Genomic DNA, 19,719 nt, shown 5'->3' with positions numbered 1-19,719 from the left:
GACCCCAGTGGGAAGAAAGTACATTTATCATAAAAGTTCTGGTGAAAGTCCCAAGGCTGACTCTGATTGGCCAAACTTGCGTATAGCTTATCCCTGAACCAATCGCTGTGGTCTAGAGATACCATGCTCTGATTGGCCAGACCTAGGCCACACCCCCAGCACTAGAACTGAGGGTAGAGTGGGCAGCACTAGAGACTCATGGAGCGGATGAAGGAGGAGTGGTTCCCAAAGGAAAAATCAGGGTGTCCTTACCTAACCAAGGTGGATGGTTGTTGGGCAGGAAAAATAATACATGCCCAACCTATCTCCCTCCTTTGTGCTCCAGTTGCATATTTTAGCACCCCTTGGTTTAGTATTTTTAGTATTTTTTCCATGGGATAATTTACTTTCTTTGTAGGTATAACTCTAAGATGGCCCCCAAGTTCCCTGGTGTAAACATACCTTCTCCCAGTCATTTAATCAAACACGAATCTAGATGCTTCCGTAGAAGAATGCTGCAAATGTAAGTAAGGTCCCAAATCAGTTGACCTTAAGACAGGGAGATGCTCCTTAGCGGGCCTGACCTAATCAGATGCACCCTTAAAAGTGACAGGGTTCTTCCTGGCAAAAGAAATTCAGAGGGTAAGAGAGTCAACATGGGGGAGATTCTCTGTTATTGGCTTGGAAGATCGAAGGGTCTCTATGGCAAGAAATGCAGGTAGCTTCTAGCAGCTGAGGGCAGCCCCTGGCTTGCAAAGAAAAAGGGACCTCAGTCCTACAAACAGAAGGAACTGAATTCTGCCAATGACCTGAGTGACCTTGGAAGGGAATTTCCCCCAGAGCCTCCAGAAAACTTAGCCTTGATCTCAGTTTTGTGAGACCCTGAGCAGAAAACTGAGTCATGCAGTGCTGGACTTCTGACCCACAGATTTACGAAGTAATTAATGGGTATTATTTTAAGCTGCAAAGTTTGTGGTTAATTTTAGGCAGCAATAGAAAATGAATATACTTCTCCATGGATTCTAAGATTCCTAAAGTAGGGAGCTTCTCTTAGATCTCCTTAAACTCCTCATCCCCAGTAGGACCCAAAACAAAGATGGTCCCTCTTCCTGCTTCCAGTTCCACTATCTGGGAAAGAGAGGAGGAGCCCCACTCCTTATTATGCTACTCCCACCCACCAGCTTCCAACTTTCCCATCCTTGGGGGCCCACCAAGGAAACTCTCTGCTTGGCTTTCCATAAACAGCCCAGGAGGGCAGCTCGACCAATCTCTGCTTCCCAGGCCTCAGCGACCTTTGACCAGTTCTATTTTTTTTTTAATTATTATTTATTTATTTATTTTTGGCTGTGTTGGGTCTTTGTTGCTGTGCACAGGCTTTCTTGTGGTTGTTGTGGTGAGCGGGGGCTACTCTTCGTTGTGGTGCCTGGGCTTCTCATTGTGGTGTCTTCTCTTGTTGCGGAGCATGGGCTCTAGGCATGCAGTCTTCAGTAGTTGTGGCATGTGGGCTCCAGTAGTTGTGGCTCGCAGGCTCTAGAGCTCAGGCTCAGTAGTTGTGGCGCACAGGCTTAGTTGCTCCGCAGCATGTGGGATCTTCCCGGATCAGGGCTCGAACCCGTGTCCTCTGCATTGGCAGGCGGATTTTCAACCACTGCGCCACCTGGGAAGCCCGACCAGTTCTATTGATCTGGACTCCTGGGCAAGTGGTTGGACCAACAGACAGACCCCATGAGGGCTCTGCTGCTCCTGGGGGTCCTGCTGGTGAGCCTGGAGTCAGCGGTTTTGGTGAAGGCTGTGGGAACCAGGAGGGTTGTACTGGGATGGCCCTGGGGGGTCCCTATCACAGCCTTGGCCTCTGCCCATGACCTTTTAGTCTAGGTGATTGGAAGGCCTGTTTGGAAAGACTAGGCAAGCCTATAAGGCCAAAGTAGAGGAGAGAAAGACAGACAGTGCTGGGGGATATGAGGACATGGCCTGCATTACTGAGGGAGGGGGACCTTGAGGAGACAATGAGAGGAGGAAGGAGAGGTCCAGACCTTCTGAGGAAATCTCTGCATTTCTGGACTGTGAAAGGAAGCTGGGGACTAGCGTGGGTTCGGGGCAGGCAACGGCTTTCTGGGAAAATTCCCGGCTTTCTTCTCTCTCCCATAGACTCCACCTTGGAAAGCCCCCAAGCAGCATAAGTTCATAGAGAGTGAGCACACAGTGGGTAAGTAGCCTGGGTCCACCTCCTGAGAGACCCTTGAACAGGGATGAGTATGGCAGGGAGTGTGCAGGTTGTTAGTCTCTGGCCCTTGGGGTGAGGGGAAGGATCCTGGGCACTCTTCACTCTCATCCCCAGATTTGTCTGGCTGGCATTCAGACCTGAGAGCCTACTATATGCCAGGTCTTGTGCGCATGGGTGCCGGGGATCCAGAGTGATAGTGAACTATGTGCGCCTTGAGGGCAAGGCTGGGGCTGTATCTGAGTGTCTCGTCCAGTACCTGCCAGTCTTCCTCGGTTTTCCCAGCCTCCGCCTTCCTTTCCTCTCCTCAGTACATCTCGCAGGCACCAGTCATGCCACACAGAGGCCAGGGCCCTTGACGAACAAGGAAGGATCAAGAGCAGGGCTCTGGAGCCCAAATGCCTCTGAATCCCAGCTTCATCACTTATGTGCTGGATGGCTCTGCATCAATGACTTGACTTCTCCAAGCTTAAATCCCCATCTGTAAAACGAGGCTGGTAATGGTAAAATTCTTAGGGTTGTGGAGAAGGAGAAATGAGTCATTAATCCCAGTGAGGCACAGTTTGGTGCATGGTAAATGCTTAAAATATATTGGCTTTTATTATCAAGCTCCCTTTTAGATGGTGGATATCTGCCATCTTCCCCCTGCCATAGCTCCCCATTGCCTGTATTCTTCCAGGCACTAAATATTTACCTAGAATTGTAAACTAGATTGAGGCTGCCCTGGCAAGCCTGCCCTGATGGGATCAGGCCCAGCCCCTTGGCATGGCACTGAGGCAATCCTGAGTACCTCACCTCCTCTCCTCAGCACTCCACACCTAGCCAAACTGCTCTCCTCCCTCTAGCCTGACTCAGCCTAGCTGCTCTGCCCTCGTCTAATCACCTACTTAGGGTCCTACTCTTCCGTGTCCATTCCATTTGCATCTTAAAGGTCCATCTCAGACTCCTCTCTCTTCCTTTAATGTCCTGTCCCTGATTTGGCCCTCAGCACAAGCGTCACTGGGCCACTAATAACAAAATAGCAGCTAATGTACTATGTGTCAGACTCTGTGTAAGTGTTTTATAGACACGCTCTCATTCAAGTTTCACAACACTCCTCTGAAATAGAGTCAATTCTCATTATTCGTGGTAGTCATGTTCTATAAAGTCACCATGAACACTGAATTAGCAAAAACTGAACCATTGCTCCTAGAGGAAATATAGGGTTAGGTTCCTGTTAGCTCTGGTCACAACATTTTCATCAACATATAACCTTGTTTTATGTGCGATTCTGTTTAAAGACACCTTACTTAATATATATTGTTGATTCACTGATATTGAATTCATGGCCAGCATCACTATAGCTCATGCCTGGACGAAGCTTATCTAACCCACAGGTGTTCTACATAATGTACATCACAGCCCTTTTGCACTTCGGAACACTGGACAGCACTTCAGCACTCTATTTGGGGGCCATTTTCAACAGCAAAATCATGTATCAAAAGCACAGAATTTGAGGGCTTCCCTGGTGGTGCAGTGGTTGAGAGTCCGCCTGCTGATGCAAGGGACACGGGTTCGTGCCCCGGTCCAGGAAGATCCCACATGCCGTGGAGCGGCTGGGCCCATGAGCCATGGCTGCTGAGCCTGCACGTCCGCAGCCTGTGCTCTGCAATGGGAGAGGCCACAACAGTAAGAGGCCTGCGTACTGCCAAAAAAAAAAAAAAAAAAAAAAAAGCACAAAATTTGAAAAACATGGCACTAAATAGAGCATGAAAAGTACACTTGTTGAGAAGCAAGAAGAACTACAGTCCTGCAGCCTGTGTAACAAAAACCACATTCAGAGAAAGATAGATAAGATGAAAAGGCAGAGGGCTATGTACCAGATGAAGGAACAAGATAAACCCCCAGAAAAACAACTAAGTGAAGTGGAGATAGGCAACCTTCCAGAAAAAGAATTCAGGATAATGATAGTGAAGATGATCCAGGACCTCGGAAAAAGAATAGAGGCAAATATTGAGAAGATACAAGAAATGTTTAACAAAGATCTAGAAGAATTAAAGAACAAACAGAGATGAACAATACAATAACTGAAATGAAAAATACACTAGAAGGAATCAATAGCAGAATAAGTGAGGCAGAAGAACGAATAAGTTACCTGGAAGACAGAATGGTGGAATTCACTGCTGCGGAACAGAATAAAGAAAAAGAATGACAAGAAATGAAGACAGCCTAAGAGACCTCTGGGACAACATTAAACACAACAACTTTCACATTATAGGGGTCCCAGAAGGAGAAGAGAGAGAGAAAGGACCCAAGAAAATATTTGAAGAGATTATAGTCAAAAACTTCCCTAACATGGGAAAGGAAATAGCCACCCAAGTCCAGGGAGCACAGAGAGTCCCATACAGGATAAACCCAAGGAGAAACGCACTGAAACACATAGTAATCAACGTGGCAAAAATTAAAGACAAAGAAAAATTATTGAAAGCAGCAAGGGAAAAACGACAAATAACATACAAGGGAACTCCCATAAAGTTAACAGCTGATTTCTCAGTAGAAACTCTACAAGCCAGAAGGTAGTGGCATGACATATTTAAAGTGATGAAAGGGAAGAACCTACAACCATGATTGCTCTACCTGGCAAGGATCTCATTCAGATTCGTTGGAGAAGTCAAAAGCTTTACAGACAAGCAAAAGCTAAGAGAATGCAGCACCACCAAACCAGCTCTACAACAAATGCTAAAGGAACTTCTCTAAGTGGGAAACACAAGAGAAGAAAAGGACCTACAAAAACAAACCCCAAACAATTAAGAAAGTGGTAATAGGAACATACATATCAATAATTACCTTAAACGTGAATGGATTAAATGCTCCAACCAAAAGACACAGGATTGCTGAATGGATACAAAAACAAGACCCATATATATACTGTCTACAAGAGACCCACGTCAGACCTAGGGACACATGCAGACTGAAAGTGAGGGGATGGAAAAAGATATTCCATGCAAATGGAAATCAAAAGAAAGCTGGAGTAGCAATACTCATATCAGATAAACTAGACTTTAAAATGAAGAATGTTACAAGAGACAAGGAAGGACACTACATAATGATCAAGGGATCAATCCAAGAAGAAGATATAACAATTATAAATATATATGCACCCAACATAGGAGCACCTCAATACATAAGGCAACTGCTAACAGCTATAAAAGAGGAAATCGACAGTAACACAATAATACTGGAAGAGGTTAACACCTCACTTACACCAATGAACAGATCATCCAAAATGAAAATTAATAAGGAAACACAAGCTTTAAGTGACACAATAGACCAGAGAGATTTAATTGATATTTATAGGACATTCCATCCAAAAACAGCAGATTACACTTTCTTCTCAAGTGCGCACAGAACATTCTCCAGGATAGATCACATCTTGGGTCACAAATCAAGCCTCAGTAAATTTAAGAAAATTGAATTCATATCAAGCATCTTTTCTGACCACAATGCTATGAAATTAGAAATCAATTACAGGGAAAAAATGTAAAAAACACAAACACATGGAGGCTAAACAGTACGTTACTAAATAACCAAGAGATCACTGAAGAAATCTAAGAGGAAATCAAAAAATACCTAGAGACCAATGACAATGAAAACACGATGATCCAAAACCTACGGGATGCAGCAAAAGCAGTTCTAAGAGGGAAGTTTATAGCAATACAATTCTACCTCAAGAAACAGCAGACATCTCAAATAAACAATCTAACCTTACACCTAAAGGAACTAGAGGAATAAGAACAAACAAAACCCAAAGTTAGTAGAAGGAAAGAAATCATAAAGATCAGAGCAGAAATAAATGAAATAGAAACAAAGAAAACAATAGCAAAGATGAATAAAACTAAAAGCTGGTTCTTTGAGAAGATAAACACAATTGATAAACCATTCACCAGACTCATCAAGAAAAAGAAGCAGAGGACTCAAATCAATAAAATTAGAAATGAAAAGGAGAAGTTACAACAGACACCGCAGAAATACAAAGCATCCTAAGAGACTACTATGCCAATAAAAGCAACTCTTTGCAACTCTATGCCAATAAAATGGACAACCTGGAAGAAATGGACAAATTCTTAGAAAGGTATAGCCTTTCAAGACTGAACCAGGAAGAAATAGAAAATATGAACAGACTAATAACAAATAATGACATTGAAACTGTGATTAAAAATCTTCCAGCAAACAAAAGTCCAGAACCAGATGGCTTCACAGGTGAATTCTATCCAACATTTAGCGAAGAGCTAACACCCATCCTTCTCAAACTCTTCCAAACAATTGCAGAGAAAGGAACACTCCCAAACTCATTCTATGAGGCCACCATCACCCTCATGCCAAAACCAGACAAAGACACTACAAAAAAAGAAAATTACAGACCAATGTCACTCATGAATATAGATGCAAAAATCCTCAACAAAATACTAGCAAACAGAACCCAACAACACATTAAAAGGATCATACACCATGATCAAGTGGGATTTATCCCAGGGATGCAAGGATTCTTCAATATACACAAGTCAATCAATGTGATACACCATATTAACAAACTGAAGAAGAAAAACCATATGATCATCTCAATAGATGCAGGAAAAGCTTCTGACAAAATTCAACACCCATTTATGATAAAAACTCTCCAGAAAGTGCACATAGAGGGAACCTACCTCAACATAATAAGGCCATATACAACAAACCCACAGCAAACATCATTCTCAATGGTGAAAAACTGAAAGATCAGGAACAAGCAAGAGCAAGGATGTCTACTCTCACCACTACTACAACATAGTTTTGGAAGTCCTAGCCACGGCAGTCAGAGAAGAAAAAGAAATAAAAGGAATACAAATTGGAAAAGAAGAAGTAAAACTGTCACTATTTGCAGATGACATGATACTATACATAGAGAATCCTAAAGATGCCACCAGAAAACTACTAGAGCTAATCAATGAATTTGATAAAGTTGCAGGATATAAAATTAAGGCACAGAAATCTCTTGCATTCCTATACACTAATGATGAAAAATCTGAAAGAGAAATTAAGGAAACACTTCCGTTTACCATTGCAACAAAAAGAATACAATACCTAGGAATAAACCTACCTAGGTATGCAGAAAACTATAAGACATTGATGAAAGAAATTAAAGATGATACAAACAGATGGAGAGATATACCATGTTCTTGCATTAGAAGAATCAATATTGTGAAAATGACTATACTACCCAAAGCAATCTACAGATTCAATGCAATCCCTATCAAATTACCAATGGCATTTTTTACAGAACTAGAACAAAAAATCTTTAAATTTGTATGAAGACACAAGAGACCCCAAATAGCCAAAGCAGTCTTGAGGGAAAAAAACAGAGGTGGAGGAATCAGCCTCCCTGACTTCAGACTATACTACAAAGCTACAGTAATCAAGACAATATGGTACTGGCACAAAAACAGAAATACAGATCAATGGAACAGGATAGAAAGCCCAGAGATAAACCCACGCACATATGGTCACCGTATATTTGACAACGGAGGCAAGGATATACAATGGAGAAAAGACAGTCTCTTCAGTAAGTGGTGCTGGGAAAACTGGACAGCTACATGTAAAAGAATGAAATTAGAACACTACCTAACACCATCACAAAAATAAACTCCAAATGGATTAGAGACCTAAATGTAAGACTGGACACTATAAAACTCTTAGAGGAAAACATAGGAAGAACACTCTTTGACATAAATCTCAGCAAGATCTTTTTTGATCCACCTCCTAGAGTAATGGAAATAAAAACAAAAATAAACAAATGGGACGTAATGAAACTTCAAAGCTTTTGCACAGCAAAGGAAACTACAAACAAGACGAAAAGACAACCCTCAGAATGGGAGAAGATATTTGCAAACTAATCAACGGCCAAAGGATTAATCTCCAAAATATATAAACAGCCCATGGAGCTCAATATTAAAAAAAACAAACAACCCAATCCAAAAATGGGCAGAAGGCCTAAATAGACATCTCTCCAAAGAAGACATACAGATGGCCAAGAAGCACGTGAAAAGCTGCTCAACATCACTAATTATTAGAGAAATGCAAATCAAAACTACAGTGAGGTATCACCTCACACCATTTAGAATGGGCATCATCAGAAAATCTACAAACAGCAAATGCTGGAGAGGGTGTGGAGAAAAGGGAACCCTCTTGCACTGTTGATGGGAATGTAAATTGATACAGCCACTATGGAGAACAGTATGGAGGTTCCTTAACAAACTAAAAGTAGAATTACCATATGACCCAGTAATCCCACTACTGGGCATATACCCAGAGAAAAACATAATTCAAAAAGACATATGCACCCCAATGTTCATTGCAGCACTATTTACAATAGCCAGGACATGGAAGCAACGTAAATGCCCATCAACAGACGAATGGATAATGATGTGGTAATATAAACAATGGAATATTACTCAGCTATAAAAAGGAATGAAATTGGGTCATTTGTTGAGACACGGATGGATCTAGAGTCTGTCATACAAGGTGAAGTAAGTCAGAAAGAGAAAAACAAATATCATATATTAACGCATATATGTGAAACCTAGAAAAATGGTACAGATGAACCTGTTTGCAGGGCAGAAATTGAGACACAGAGGTAGAGAACAAACGTATGGACAACAAGGGAGGAAAGTGGCAGGGGTGGTGTGGTGTGATGCATTGGGAGATTGGGATTGACATATATACACTAATATGTATAAAATGGATGACTTATGAGAACCTGCTGTATAAAAAAATAAATAAAATTTAAAAATTAAAAAAAAAGGGCACTTGTTTACAGTAGGAGTTGAAACAAGATGCAGAGCATCACCTTATTTGACCTCAGCTGGGAATGTGCACTTCAGGTGACTCAAATTTTTCACCACTCTGGGCATGTCCACAAATGACAGTGAAAGCACATTGAGTATTGGTTTGGGGTTACAGATAAATTTTAGCAAGAAGTGCAGATAAGCAAATACAGAATCTGAATGAGGCTCAATTATACTATTTTTAAAAATTACAATAGCAATATTTTTATTGTAAAAACTTTATAAATTACGGAAATAGAAAAGAAGGAAAAGTCACTCATAATCCACTATCTTCCAAAAACCACTGTTACAAATTTTGGAGATTTCTTTCTAGATTTATTTTTTATGCATATGTAAATATATTTTTACAAAAATAGGACCATGCTGGGTTTTTTAAAAAATAAATTTATTTATTTATTTTTGTTGGAGTTGGGTCTTTGTTGCTGCACGCGGGGTTTATCTCTAGTTGCCGTGAGTCGGGGCTACTCTTCATTGCGGTGCGCAGGCTTCTCATTGCGGCGGCTTCTCTTGTTGCGGAGCACAGGCTCTAGGCATGCGTGCTTCAGTAGTTGTGGGTCACGGGCTGTAGAGCGCAGGCTCAGTAGTTGTGGCGCACAGGCTTAGCTTCTCTGCAGCATGTGGGATCTTTTCGGACGAGGGCTTGAACCTGTGTCCCGGGCATTGGCAGGTGGATTCCTATCCACTGTGCCACCAGGGAATCCCCATCTCAACCATTTTAAGTGTACAGTTCAGTAATATTAAGTACACTCGTATTGTTGTGCAATCATTACCACCATCTATCTCCAGAATTCTTTGCATCTTGCAAAACTGAAACCCTTCATCTGTACTATGTATGATTTTTGCCATTTTTAACAGATGAGAAAACTAAGGCTCAGAGTGGTCAAGTGACTTCAACATTCAACAAGTATTTATTAAGTGCCTACTTTGTAGCAAGCACTCTTCTAGGCCTGGAGGCTGCAGACTTGTCTAAAGTCATGCAGTTAGTAGTTGGTGGAGTCAGGAGTCCACCAACTGACTCCAGAAACCCAACTCTTAAGCAGGATGTGGACTTGAAGGAACAATGATCTTTTCAAAGGTCTATCCTTTTTCCAACCAGACTCTGAGGGGTGGTACCTGGGCAATGGGGCACGGGGAAAGTCATTAAGGAGTGTGTTACCCCTGCAGTTCTCACTGTCACTGGGGAGCCCTGCCACTTCCCCTTCCAGTACCACTGGCAGCTGTATCACAAATTTATCCACAGAGGCTGGCCCGGCCCCGACCCTGGTAAGACTACCCCGGAAGGGTTGGAGCAGAGGTCTGGGGGAGGTGGACTCTGCCCATCCTTCTGTCCAAGGAACCCTGCTTGGAGAGAAGGGGCTGTGATAGGGAAGGGCAGCCCAGCCTCTTGGGCAGAGCTAGGAAGCTTCATCTCTTTCTTTCTTTCTTTTTTTATTTATTGAAGTATAGTTGATTTACAATATTGTGTTGGTTTCAGGTGTACAGCAAAATGATTCAGTTATATATATATTTTTTCAGATTATTTTCCATTATAAGTTATTACAAGATATTGAATATAGTTCCCTGTATTATACAGTAAATCCTTGTTGCTTATCTATTTTATGTATAGTATTGTGTATCTGTTAATCTCATATTCCTAATTTATCACCCCCACCCCCGTTTTCCCCTTTGGTAATTTTAAGTTTGTTTTCTATGTCTGTAAGTCTGTTTCTATTTTGTATATAGATTCATTTGTGTTATTGTTTAGATTCCACATATAAATACTATCACATAATATTTGTCTTTCTCCATCTGACTTACTTCACTTAGTATGGTATTCCCTAGGTCCACCCATGTTACTGAAAATGGCAATATTTCATTTTTTTTAATGGCTGAATAATATTCCATTGTGTATATACCACATCTTCTTAAACCAATCATCCATTGATGGGCACTTGGGTCACTTCCATGTCTTAAGCCTTATCTCTGTCTACAGGTGTGCTACCACCCCCAACTTCAAGAAGGATCAGCGATGTGGGCATACTGCCTGGAGCCAAAGAAAGTGAAAGGTGCCACACAACCTTTGGCGTGGCACAGCTACTCTCCTGGGTATCATCAGATCTAAAACATATGGGACTCTGGGCCCACCTATCTCCTTCCCTCCCAGAGGGAGAAGTTCTAAGAGGGGGTAGCCCCATTTTTCAGGTGGATAAACTAAGGCTTGGAAATTTGGAGGGCCAAGGTCAAAAGACAAGCAGGTTTGGGTAGGGACTTGGCCCCATCTGTTTGATTCAGGCTCCCCACTCTTTCTCCCCCTGTGTTTATCTCTCAGATCACTGTAGCAAACACAAACCCTGCCAGAAAGGAGGGACCTGTGTGAACATGCCAAATGGCCCACACTGCATCTGTCCAGATCACTTCACTGGGAAGCACTGCCAGAGAGGTAAGGAGATGCTGAGGCCAGGGGAGGGGCTGCTGGGGAACAGGGGCAGCCACGGGCCTACTGAAGAGGTCCTGTGGATTCCCAGAGATTTGGCATGGTCCCACACTCTCCTGAGACTACCCTACCCCTTTGTCCCCAGAGAAGTGCTTTGAGCCCCAGCTTCTTTGGTTCTTCCAAGAGAATGAAATATGGCACAGGCTTGAGCTGGCAGGTGTAGCCAAGTGCCAGTGCAATGGTCCGAATGCCCAGTGCAAGCCACTGGCCAGCCAGGGTGAGTAGATCGGTGGGGAGCTGGCCAGGAAGGAGGGCAGAAGGTGGGAAAGAAAGGCTGGCAGGAGGCCAGGTGGTGTGCCAGCATAAGAGGGAGCTCTCTGGGTGGGGGGGCGGGGGTCTTTGAGCCTAGGGGTGGCTCAACATGCTCCTTCTCCCAGTCGGCCGTACCAACCCATGTCTCACTGGGGGCAGCTGCCTACAGGCGGAGGGCCACCGCCTGTGCAGTTGCCCCACGGGCTACGCTACGCTGGACGCTTGTGCGAAGTGCGTGAGTTAGGGTGGCTGGGAAGCAGAAGCCCCGCCCCCACGTGGGAAGGGCTTGCAGAGAGGGAGGAGGGAGAGTGGAGAAGTGGGTGAGAGGGCGGCAGGAGACCGTGCCATACCCTAGCTGTAGGGAGCCTTCTCTCTCCCCAGACCACAAGGCGAACTGCTACGACGACCGCGACCACGGGCTCAGCTACCGCGGCGTGGCCCGGACTAAGCTCTGGAGTGCACCCTGTCAGCCGTGGGCCTCCGAGGCCACCTACTGGAATGTGACCGCCGAGCAATCGCTGAACGGGAGACTGGGCGACCACGCCTTCTGCCGGTGCGCGGGTGGGGCAGGGCTGGGCGTCTCTTTCCGCCCCAGGGCCCTCTAGGGCTTCTCAACCACCCCCACCCCGTGGTTGCAGGAACCAGGACAACGACACCCGCCCGTGGTACTTTGTTTGGAGAGGCGACCGACTAAGCTGGAATTATTGCCGCCTGGCACAATGCCAGGCCCCAGCCCCGGCGGCGCCCCACCTCCTCCGATCCGGATCTCATCTGGGCACCAGTACTTCCCTTTGCCCTCGCTTTCGGCTTTGCAGAAACCTCAGTCCACGACCCAGACCCCGCTTCGACCCCTGACCTCAGGTTGTTGGGAAAGGTTAAGAATCCGAGCAGAGAAAGCACGGGACGAGCTACATTCCGAGATCGTGGGTCCCCCGGCCCTCAGCCTGGGCTTCTCCCACAGGCTGGTGCTCGCCGCCCGAGCAGCGGACTCCCCTGCCCAGCGCGGGCCCGGCGGGCTGTGGACAGTGGCTCCACAAACGGCTGTCCTCGCTGAGCCGTGTCGTCGGGGGACTGGTGGCGCTCCCCGGGGCGCACCCCTACATCGTCGCGCTGTAGCAGGGCCAAAATTTCTGCACCGGCAGCCTCATCGCCCCCTGTTGGGTGCTGACCGCGGCTCACTGCCTGCAGAACCGGCGAGTGCCTGAGCGCTCAGCTCCCGGCCCGGGATCCCTAGCTCCTCTCTCCTGTGCCCAGCTTCCGCGCAACACCTGAACACGTGCCCTACCTCTACGCGTCCCCGCCCACCTTTCCCCCTTCTCCCTTTCAGAGCTCCCCAGGAGGAAGCTGAAACCCAAGAAGGGGCTCGGAAAGAGGGGGGTCCCGCAGGATGCCTGTGGCCAGCTCTGAGCACGCTTCCTTTTCCCGGCCCTGCCCCCAGACTTGCGCCAGAGGAGCTGCCAGTGGTGCTCGGCCAGGACCGCCATAACCAGAGCTATGAGCAGTGCCAGACGCTGGCCGTGCGCGCCTACCCCCTGCACGAGGCCTTCTCGCGTTATCACCTACCAGCATGACCTGGGTGCATGGGGGCGCCCCAGCGGGGATCAGGGGAAAGGGTGGGCGGGGCTCGAAGTCCTAGCGTCCCGGTCTCATGCTCCTCCCCGCTTGGGTTAGCTCTGGTGTTCCTGCAGGAGAGCGCTGAAGGCTGCTGCGCGCACCCGTCGCCTTTCGTTCAGCCAGTGTGCCTGCCGAGTAGCGCCGCCCTCCCGGCCGAATCCGAATCCGCGCTCTGCGAAGTGGCCAGCTGGGGTCACCAGTTAGAAGGTAGGCAGAACCGCTGGGGGCGGGAGGGAAATCTCTGGCCACCGGGGTAGGCAAGAGAAGCCCGCAGGTTTGGTACCGCCAGGGACAGGTGGGGCCGACCTGGTGGGTTGTGAGGACGTGCAGGGCCCTTGTCTCCGCAGTCTGCTTCTCCAAGAGCTTGGTATTCACTGTTGGGGGGCGTCCCCAGATCTGAGGCGTATCGGAAGAATCGCACTTTCTCTTGATTCCCTCTGGGCACAGGGCTGCAAGGGCTACTAGGACGCTGGCCCGCGCTGGAGCAGTAGGTGGGCTGGATGGGGACCAAGGTTTTGAGACACTGGATGGGAAGTGGGGGTGGGGTTCCGAAGCAGTCCTGCTTCCTCCTGGTTCATTCACATAACCGCTCCTCTCTGGCCTCAGTTTTCTCGTCTATGAAATAGTGTTAAAGGCAACTCACTCTCTCTCGGGCTTGTTGCGAGGGAGGCAGGAGATTAGTGGGTTTGGAAGAGCCTGGCGCAGCCAGGTCCATGGCCTGGGAGGAGAGGAGTCGGGAGGGGTGTGAGGAAGGCACTCTCGGTTCGCAGGGTCGGGTAATATTCCAGCTTCCTGCAGGTGCCGCTCATCCGTCCGGAGCGCTGCTCCGCCCCCGACGTGCACGGAGCCGCCTTCATCCCCTGGCATGCTCTGCGCTGGCTTCCTCGAGGGTGGCACTGACGCGTGCCAGGTGAGCCCCTGGACCCGCTTGGTGCCCTCCTCCAACCCGGTCGAGTGCAGATCCCAAGCCAAGGGCGCTGAGCCGCGTGTCCCCGACCCAGGGTAACTCCAGGGGCCCTCTGGTGTGTGAGGATGAGACCGCAGAGCGCCAGCTCATCCTGCGAGGCATCGTCAGCTGGGGTTCAGGTTGCGGCGACCGCCACATGCCAGGCGTATACACCGACATGGCCAACTACCTAGCCTGGATCCGGGAGCACACCGCTTCCTGACCGCCCCGGGACTCGTCTTTCCCTCCTGGGCAATTCTGGAATGGAAGTGTGGCTGAGGCGTGATCATGGATAGCAAGGAATGTGTTCCATTCCCCCCAGCGCTGCCAGCCCGGCGCCAGGCATGGCATAGAAATCAGTAAAGTGCTTCTGAAGATGCTTGAAAGGCACAGCTCTTCAGGTGTCCCGTCGGGAAATGCCAAGATAGTATACCGGTGCTCAACTTCTCCACACCCCTTCAGAGAACAGAATCTATTGAGATCTGATGCAAGGTTTAGATTCATGTCCAGCTGACATTTACTAAGCCACACTGTGTACCAAACCTGTGCAAGGTGACTCCACAAGTATGAAACTCATATTTTAAGTTTATAGAACAGGAGTTCTCAACCTCGACTGTACATCAGAATCACCATGGGGAGCTTTTTGAACCTATGCCCAACATCCACCTCAGGTCAATTAAATCAATATTTCTAGGGAAGGGGGGTGGGTGGGTAGCCATTTGTTTTGTTTTGTTTTTTTACAAACAGAAAAAAGTGAAATGTTTATTTGGCAGAAAACTTTTGAAGTTAATAAAGAAATGACAATAACTGGTACACACATTAATTCAAAATATTTTTACTAAGCACCAAATAGAATAGTTCCCGAACTTTTCACTAAGAACCTCTTTCATTACTGAAAGAATGCCTAAAATGTAATCAATTTAGTTAGGTTTTTAATCAAGAAATCTAAAGCTGCCAATCAGAGCTTCTAATTGGCATGAGATGACCAGGTTAACAACCTTGAAATCAGATAATGTGATTAAAAACAACTTTTAAAAGCTTTGTTTAGGGCTTCCCTGGTGGCGCAGCGGTTGAGAGTCCACCTGCTGATGCAGGGGACACGGGTTCATGCCCCGGTCCCGGAAGATCCCACATGCCGCGGAGCAGCTGGGCCCCGTGAGCCATGGCCGCTGAGCCTGCACGTCCGGAGCCTGTACTCCGCACCGGGAGAGGCCACAACAGCTAGAGGCCCGCATACCGCAAAAAAAAAAAAAAAAAAAAAAAAGCTTTGTTTAACTATATACTCCGAATGAGGGAATTCATTGCCTCCGGCTGTGTACCATACACAAACAAAAATAAGTACTAAGTTATTATGTAGAAAAGATAATAAATGGTCCCTGCATATTCAGAGGGGAATAATGCCTACTTCTCATGAGGAACAAGGAGACAGATTACTAACTCCAGAGGGAGAACCAAGCAAGGCTGGCAGAAGAGACAAGAAGTCCTGTGTCCTGTGGATACAACAGAGAGGGCCTTTGGAGGCTGCAGAGACCAGGTGGTGTCCAGGCCAGAGGGGAACTTGAGTGGATGTCAAGGTGGGTGGGGCAGGGCCTTCAAGGCTGGAGAAAAAGCGAGCCAAGACACCGAGTCACAGAATTACTGCCTGTTCAAGAGACAGCGCAGCACTTGGTGAGAGAGAAGGGGTGTAATCTAATGAGGGAATGTGAACAACAGAGAAAGGAAAGCCTCATCCAAGGAGACCAGGCACAATGCCGGTCTGTATTTCTCAACAGCAGACCAGGCACAATGCTGGTTTGTATTTCTCAACAGCGGTTCAACAGAGAATCTGAGGTGGCCTGTGCAGCTGGCAGAGGGTAAAATATCTTCCCAAACACTGAGTCTCCCATGCACCCTGCAGCCAACCTCCCACCTCGAGGCCCCAGTCCCTTGGAATCAACACCACCCATTAGCAAGAAATTCATTAATGGAAAAATCTGCTCCAAATAGCAGAACAAACAAACAAAACTCAAAACTCAGAGATGATCACAGCAAACTTTAACCCTCATACTTCACCTATGCTCCTATTGAGAGCAGGGTCCACTCTGTTACTTAAACTGATTATTGCAGAAATGAATATCACTAGCATATCACTGCTCCTACCACCCCCAAAAGTAAATAAACACTACACAAAATATAAACTTACCCCAAATAAAAGTCAACATTAACTTAAGTATACTACTGGATTCCTATAGCACTAGGTTACTGCAGTACAATAACAGTTGCTACGCTAACCTACGATATTATAATCCTCTTCCAACCTATTTACAAAATATCCTCATTCTGAGGTTCTGGAAGTGTTACATTGTTGCATTAGACTCCTCTTCTTGAGGTAGTTCAAAGTCTTGAAAAACAGCAAATTTACATATTTTTATATACTGCCACTGATGGGTAAATTATCATAAAAGGCCTACAACCGAAATCCTCATCCTTTGATATGCAAATCAGATCATACAAGCTTTTCCCCTCAGATCATACAAAGTAATCTAAAACTGGAAACAGAGAGATTAACACTCATTCAAAAATAAAAATAATAACAAGCAGCAAAAAACAAAAACATAAAAAGGAATCTGTAAATGGCATCACACTGTCTTAAACTTTGCTAAAGACAATATACTTGGTTTACCAAAGCAATAAGCATTTTATAAAGCACTCCAGAAATAACACTTATAAAAATAGGGGGAAAATTTTAGATGAGAGCACAAAACTAAAATCATATTCTCTGGCAAAGAGTTCTCCCAAAATGGCATGTCTACAAAAAGTGATGTTTGACAAAACTGTGTCTGGGCTGACTCAGCCAACAGCTCATGTTCAGGTGGCTTTTCCTCAGGTTTGCTTCATCGGTGAAGGGGTATTTGCAGATGCCTGCTTGAGGTAGGCCAGGGAACCCTGAGGGATGTTGGCTGGCTTTTTGTGCTGCCTGTTGATGTCCCCCAGCACCTGCTGCCAATGTCTCAGTTTTGTTAAGTGCTTCTGGACCAGAGCACCCTTCCGCTCTAATTCGTTCCTCAGTTCTGAGACATCCTCTTTGATAACTTGCTCTGGTTTCTGGACAGATAACTGCAATCTTTTTTTGGAGGAAAAAACATTCTGTCTCACAATATCTAGAAATTTCTGGATACACTGATCAACACCAGTTTGAATTTCTTCCTGATCTGTACCATTGACATAATCCTGACTCACCAGAGAAGCAAAGCAGGCCTTGAACAATGACTCTTACTCGTCCACCAAGGTACTGTTAGAAGTTCTCGGAATGCCTGGTATGGCCTGAAGAAGCGAAGCCTAGCCCAAGAGCCCCGGCGGGGGTGGCGGGGGTCCGGGTGGCTGCCCGGAGAACATGCCTCCCAGCGGAGCCGCCATTTCTAAAATGGCCTAGCCATTTGTTTTAGAACCTCCCCAGGTGATTCTATCTGCAGCGGAGGTTGAGAACCATGGTTAGAAGTACTTAACATTAAATCAGTGGTGTGGACCCTTAAGGCTGATGGCGTGGAAGACTGTCACTAGGGCAGTGGGTCTCCAAGTGCGGTTCCTGGACCAGCAGCAGCATCGCCAGGGAACTTGTTAGAAATGCGTATTCTCTGGCTGCATCCCATACTGCAGAATGAGAAACTCTGACTTGGGGCCCAGCAATCTGTTTATCAGCTTTCCAGGAGATTCTGATACTCCTAATGTTTGAGAACCACATTCTGGGAGTTGAATGGTTATCAGGCTGAGAGGTCAGGCAGTTTAGACATGGCACCTTTCTTTTTATTCTTAAACTCGTGTGCTGTGCTTGATGGGCCATTTAAGTGTTCGCTTGTTTGTTTTGAGAGTTATTTTGACTCGTGCGATTCCCTCCTTCAGGCTAACTTTATTTTTTTTTTCTGCTTATCACACTTTTATTGTAGAAAATTTGAAAAATATAGGATAAAAGTACGAAGAAATGAAAATCACCTGTATCTTACCATCTAGAAATAACTGCCATTATCTACTAACTTTAGAACTTCCTCAGGCGTAAGATGTGAACGCCGCCCCACCCGCACCCCATTCTCCAGCGTAGGTAGCCGTTCTGTGACCTTGCAGCCATCTCTACGTCACAACCCCGCCCCCCGAATACGTCATAGTGCCCTGGGCGTTCCAGGTGCGCGGCGCAGCAGGACAACCCTCGAAAGTGAGAGGCGAGGGACGCACTCTGAGCCGGAATGGGCGACTGGAAAGGCTACATCAGTGCGGTGCTGCGGGACCAGCGCATCGACGACGTGGCCATCGTGGGCCACTCGGACAATCGCTGCGTGTGGGCATCGCGGCCCGGTGGCCTGCTGGCGGCCATCTCACCGCAGGAGGTGGGTGTACTCACGGGGCCGGACCGGCGCACCTTCCTGCAGGCGGGCCTGAGCGTGGCGGGCCGCCGCTGCTGCGTCATCCGAGACCACCTGCTGGCCGAGGGCGATGGAGTGCTGGACGCGCGCACTAAGGGGAAGGACGGGCGCGCCATCTGCGTGGGCCACACGCCGCGTGCACTCCTCGTGCTCATGGGCCGGCGGGGCGTGCATGGGGGCATTCTCAACAAGACGATGCACGAGCTGATCCATGGGCTGCGCTCGCAGGGCACCTAGCAGGACAGCCAGACAGCGCCAAAATAAAGTCTGACCTGGGCGTGGCAGACTCACCCTCTGGTCATGAGGGGGACAGGGAGGGTTGCAGATGCGGAAAGTACTTTACTAGAAGATCCTTGCAGAAAGGGTATCTGGTGAGGTTGGTATTATGAGTCCAGAGGCTTCCCAGCCTCCTGAGCCCTACATCAGGCCCTCCCATGGGTGGCCTGCCTGTGGCCTAACTCCCTAGGCCAGAGTCCAAGGGCCTTGGTGCCTTCTGAGGGTCCTAAGGACGGCCAACCCTAGGAGGGAGTTCTCAAACCCTCTAACTCAGGCCTGAGCATCCTTTCCCACAAAACTTTCCACAGATCTGTGTGGGACATACTGCAAAGGAAGTCCCGTCCCCACCCTCCCACAACACTCCCTAAGTTGGAGGCCAGGGTACTTCTCATCCCCTCCACCTGGCAAGAGGAAGCACTAGTGAGGGTTGTGAGTGGGTGATGGTGGGGCTGGTAGCCTGGAGAGCAGCTCTAGGGCTTGCAGGCCCCTGCGTCTCCCTGCGCATACTTCATAGGGGACAGAGGTGGGGGTGGGGAGGCACATGTTGCAGACCATCACAACTAGGTCTGGGGCCCTACAGCGTTCCTGCCTCCTTGGGGTCCAAAGGCCCTGGATATGTCCCTGGACTAGAGGGAGGAACTTTGGCACCCCCCCCCCCCCCCTTGACCCTCCCTCTCCAGGCCCCAGCTTTGGGGGCCCTTTGG

The 19,719-nt window shown here is 47.2% G+C and overlaps 2 protein-coding genes and 1 pseudogene across 2 annotated transcripts; 2 read left to right on the top strand and 1 right to left on the bottom strand.

Moving 5' to 3' along the window:
* The first annotated feature begins 1,704 nt into the window (after window positions 1-1,704).
* On the top strand, window positions 1,705-14,568 carry F12 (coagulation factor XII). Its single transcript, XM_007463129.1, is given in 19 exon segments — window positions 1,705-1,761; window positions 2,128-2,185; window positions 10,225-10,354; window positions 11,033-11,069; window positions 11,072-11,105; window positions 11,369-11,479; window positions 11,619-11,750; window positions 11,911-11,993; window positions 11,996-12,020; window positions 12,167-12,338; window positions 12,424-12,520; window positions 12,523-12,646; window positions 12,747-12,978; window positions 13,224-13,341; window positions 13,343-13,361; window positions 13,457-13,615; window positions 14,178-14,254; window positions 14,256-14,309; window positions 14,401-14,568. Coding segments are annotated over 19 exon segments (1,887 nt in total).
* Window positions 14,569-17,133: 2,565 nt separating this feature from the next.
* Window positions 17,134-17,741, bottom strand: LOC103090164 (mediator of RNA polymerase II transcription subunit 28 pseudogene; annotated as a pseudogene).
* A 745-nt stretch (window positions 17,742-18,486) lies between these two features.
* Window positions 18,487-19,029, top strand: PFN3 (profilin 3). The gene has a single exon (XM_007463098.1). The coding sequence runs from the start codon at window positions 18,563-18,565 to the stop codon at window positions 18,974-18,976; it is 414 nt and encodes a 137-aa protein (XP_007463160.1). The 5' UTR covers window positions 18,487-18,562; the 3' UTR covers window positions 18,977-19,029.
* The last annotated feature ends 690 nt before the right edge of the window (window positions 19,030-19,719 follow it).

The sequence above is a fragment of the Lipotes vexillifer genome, unplaced genomic scaffold, assembly GCF_000442215.2.
Source record: "Lipotes vexillifer unplaced genomic scaffold, Lipotes_vexillifer_v1.1 scaffold514, whole genome shotgun sequence".
NCBI classification, from domain to species: Eukaryota; Metazoa; Chordata; class Mammalia; order Artiodactyla; family Lipotidae; genus Lipotes; species Lipotes vexillifer.
This window is presented reverse-complemented; position numbering and strand designations above follow the sequence as displayed.

What these genes read in the sequence shown, in the direction of transcription:
- PFN3 (XM_007463098.1), top strand. Translation starts at nt 18,563, where the DNA reads ATGGGCGACTGGAAAGGCTACATCAGTGCGGTGCTGCGGGACCAGCGC.